Source organism: Daktulosphaira vitifoliae, unplaced genomic scaffold, assembly GCF_025091365.1.
Source record: "Daktulosphaira vitifoliae isolate Bord-2020 unplaced genomic scaffold, ASM2509136v1 Scaffold_669, whole genome shotgun sequence".
Classification (NCBI taxonomy): domain Eukaryota; kingdom Metazoa; phylum Arthropoda; class Insecta; order Hemiptera; family Phylloxeridae; genus Daktulosphaira; species Daktulosphaira vitifoliae.
The window spans coordinates 2171-5883 of NW_026100232.1; the positions used below are offsets into that span (position 1 = coordinate 2171).

The 3713-nt window shown below is 30.6% G+C and overlaps 1 protein-coding gene across 1 annotated transcript; it reads right to left on the reverse strand.

The window, feature by feature from the left end:
• Positions 1-1534: 1534 nt before the first annotated feature.
• LOC126909610 (uncharacterized) lies at positions 1535-3443 on the reverse strand (the record flags this gene model as incomplete). Its single annotated transcript, XM_050692045.1, has 4 exons — positions 1535-1542; positions 1951-2721; positions 2877-3230; positions 3333-3443. Coding segments are annotated over 4 exons (1244 nt in total), but the record flags the coding sequence as incomplete, so codon positions are not given.
• Between the last annotated feature and the right edge of the window lie 270 nt (positions 3444-3713).

Consider the following 3713-nt stretch of genomic DNA (forward strand, 5'->3'; position numbering starts at 1 on the left):
TGTACCAGATAGTCAGTTTGGGTTTCGTAACAGACATTCAACAATACATCAAATACACCGATTAACTGATGAAATTGCAACAACACTTGAAAATAAACATTATTGTACCGGTCTATTTTTGGATGTAGCACAGGCCTTCGATAGGGTCTGGCACGAAGGATTACTATTCAAATTAAAACACTATTTACCAGCTCCATATTTTCTCATAATAAAATCATATTTGGAAAACAGACACTTTGTCGTTCGCCAAGGAAATGAATTCTCATCATACCAAAAAATAAATGCAGGTGTACCTCAAGGAAGTGATTTATCCCCAGACCTTTATAATGCATTCACTGCCGATATCCCTCAAACGGATAAAACAATTTTAGCCACATACGCAGACGATACAGCTGTACTATCAATTAATAATGATCCAATCGAAGCCAGTCTTTCACTACAATATCATGCCAACCTTATTGACTTATGGGCAAAAAAATGGCGAGTAAAAATCAATGAAGATAAATCTGCTCAAATCACCTTCACTCTAAATTTCAAACCACAAGAATGTCCTCAAATTATTATGAACAATATTCCCATACCTATAAAAGAAGAGATCAAATACCTAGGAATTACACTTGACAAACGATTGACGTGGGGCCCCCATCTAAAAGAAAAAAGAAAAAGTGCAAGAAACAGACTACACCTTCTACGTCCTCTCCTTACTTCAAAACTCCAACTCAAAACAAAACTTTTACTGTACAAATCTATAATACGTCCAGTTTGGTCTTATGGAATCCAAATCTGGGGTCCTGCAAAACCAACAAATATAAGGCCAATTCAATCGTTTCAATCAATAGCACTCAGACTTATTACCAAATGCCCATGGTATATAACAAACGTAAATTTACATAAAGACCTACAAATACAAAACGTAAAAGAACTTGCAGTAATGTACTACAAACGATTTCATCAAAATTTATTATCACATAGAAACCCGCTAATTAATAAAATGTCAACAAATACTTTACCCTCAAACCCTCCTCGCAGACTAAAACGACAATGGAATAGAGATCTACTAAATAACTAAAGACTAACTTAAACAGCATGCTAGAGGTGTGACTAACGAGTCATTTCCCAATCATAATAGTTCATGTTATTTTAATTATCAATTTAAACCAAATTTACTTATTGTACCATTTTGTTGTATAGATTGTAAATATGTACATACTCCAATATCGATAAAATATTTTCTCATATTTAAAGAGGTGTCAAAATGTAATTTCAAAATTCATCATTGGTAGTTAACTATCATTAATAAAACAAGTAATATCGGTGCTTTTTTTTAACATAAGTAAAATCAAACATGATATAAACGAAAGTTCAAAATTGATAGAAGAGGAAGTAGTAATTTTTGGTGGAAGGCTCCTAATTTATAGAGGGATATTTTTGATATACCGTTAGTTAGAGCTTTGGAATTAATTAAAAATCGAGAAGATCGGAATTTTTTAACATCATAGAGACAACATGGACACCCGGGAAGTATGCTTGGATATTATTTAACTAATAATTATAAACAAAAAAATTTAATGAACGAATAAGAATATATATCGAAAACAAGATAATGTATGATAATTTTTTTAGTTTTTAATGGGTTTTACATAATAGATTAAAAAAAAAATTTTCTAACCGAACATCATTAAGATAGGAAGACAAATAAAAAGGGTCTCTATTCATGTATTGAATTACGAGACCAATCATTTTTTTTTTTAATAAAGTGTAAATATTATTATTTTTTTGTAATAAAATAATTTGTAATAAGTTTATAATAAAAATTGATCACTTGTGGCTAATTAATTAAGTAAAATTAAAACTATATTAAAAATATTATTAATTTTAAAAAAAACTAAAAAATATTAAAAATATTAAACTCAAAAGCCACAAAAAAAAAAAAAATTTCATCCCACTCACATCCATTTTCATGAACATATTTTAGGCAGTCTAAATGACCATTTGCAGCAGCGGCGCTCTTTGTTCCTACATCCCATTTATATCCATTTTTATGAGCAAATATCAAACAGTCGATACAACCACTTGCAGCAGCTTCCCTTGTTGTGCCTTCATCACATTCACAACCATTTTCAATAGCATATTTCAAGCAGTCTAAACGTCCATTTGCAGCAGCCCCTCTCGTCGTACCAACTATCCAATTATATCCATGTTCATATGCATATTTTAAGCAATCTAAATTACCATGCGCGGCAGCTGTATTTAATGTTGCTTCATGCCATGGACACTCCTTTTCATGAGCATACTTTAAACAGTCCAAGCAACCACTTGCTGCAGAAGCTCTAGTTGTGTCATAATCCCATGAACATCCATTTTTATGTGCATATTTTAAAATTTCTAAATTATCATTCATGGCTGCTGTAACTATTGTACCTTCATACCATTTGCAATCGTTTTCATGAGCATATTTTAAAAATTCTAAATTACCATAACTTGCAGCTACTTTTGTTGTTCTTTTATGCCATGGAAATCCATTTTTATGTACATATTTTAAAATTTCAAAATAACCTTTTTCAATAGCCACAGTAGTTATCTTATCATCTAATGGACATCCATTTTTATGTGCATATTTTAAAATGTCTAGATTACCTCTTACAGTAGCCTCTATAGTTATGCCATCATCTAATGGACATCCACTTTCGTGAGCAAATTTTAAACAATCTAAATTACCTCCTATAACAGAATATGTAGTTACGTCATTATTCTAGTGGCATCCATTTTCATGTGCGTATTTTAGACATTCATAGTGTCATTTAAAGCAGCGTTTCTTGTTGTTTCTGCATTCCAATGACACCCAATTTTATGTGCATAGATTAAACATTCTAAACGCCCATATGTTGCAGCTGCTATCGTTATGCTTTCATCCCATGAACATCCAATTTCATGTGCATATTTTAAACAATCTAAATTACCTCCTATAACAGCATATTTAGATATATCTTTAATCCAGTGGCAACCATTTTCATGTGCATATTTTAAACATTCATAATGTCCATTCAAAGCAGCGTTTATTATTGTTTCTATATTCCATCTACAGCCATTTTTATGTGCATAAATTAAACATTTTAAATGCCCATTTGTTGCAGCATATATCGCTGTGCTTACATCCCATGGACATCCATTTTCATGTGCATATTTTAAACATTCAAAATGTCCCTTTGCAGCAGCGTCTCTAGTTGTTTCTTCATCCCAGCCACAGCCATTTTCATGTGCATATTTTAAACATTCGAAATGTCCATTTGCAGCAGCTTCAATAGTCGTATATTCATCCCATTCACAATTACTCTCGTAAGCTAGTTTTAATGTTTCTATGTCACCAATTTTAGCAGCTTTTCTTGTGATACCTTTTTCAAACGGACATATTTTTTTTTCACCCAAATATTTATTTTCAATACCTAAATAAGCACATCAATTAAATTTTTTTTGGAGTCAAATTTAATTAGATTATTNAAGCACATCAATTAAATTTTTTTTGGAGTCAAATTTAATTAGATTATTTAAAATTATCTAATAAACTGTATAAGATGCCTAAGTTTAGCCCCTTTTTTATTTTCATTAATTATTAATATTCTGTTTGAATATATTGCTAATTTTTATGTTACCTAATCAAATAATTTACGATTGTAAAATTATTTTGTATAATGTAAGAGTATTTCTTTTTTGCA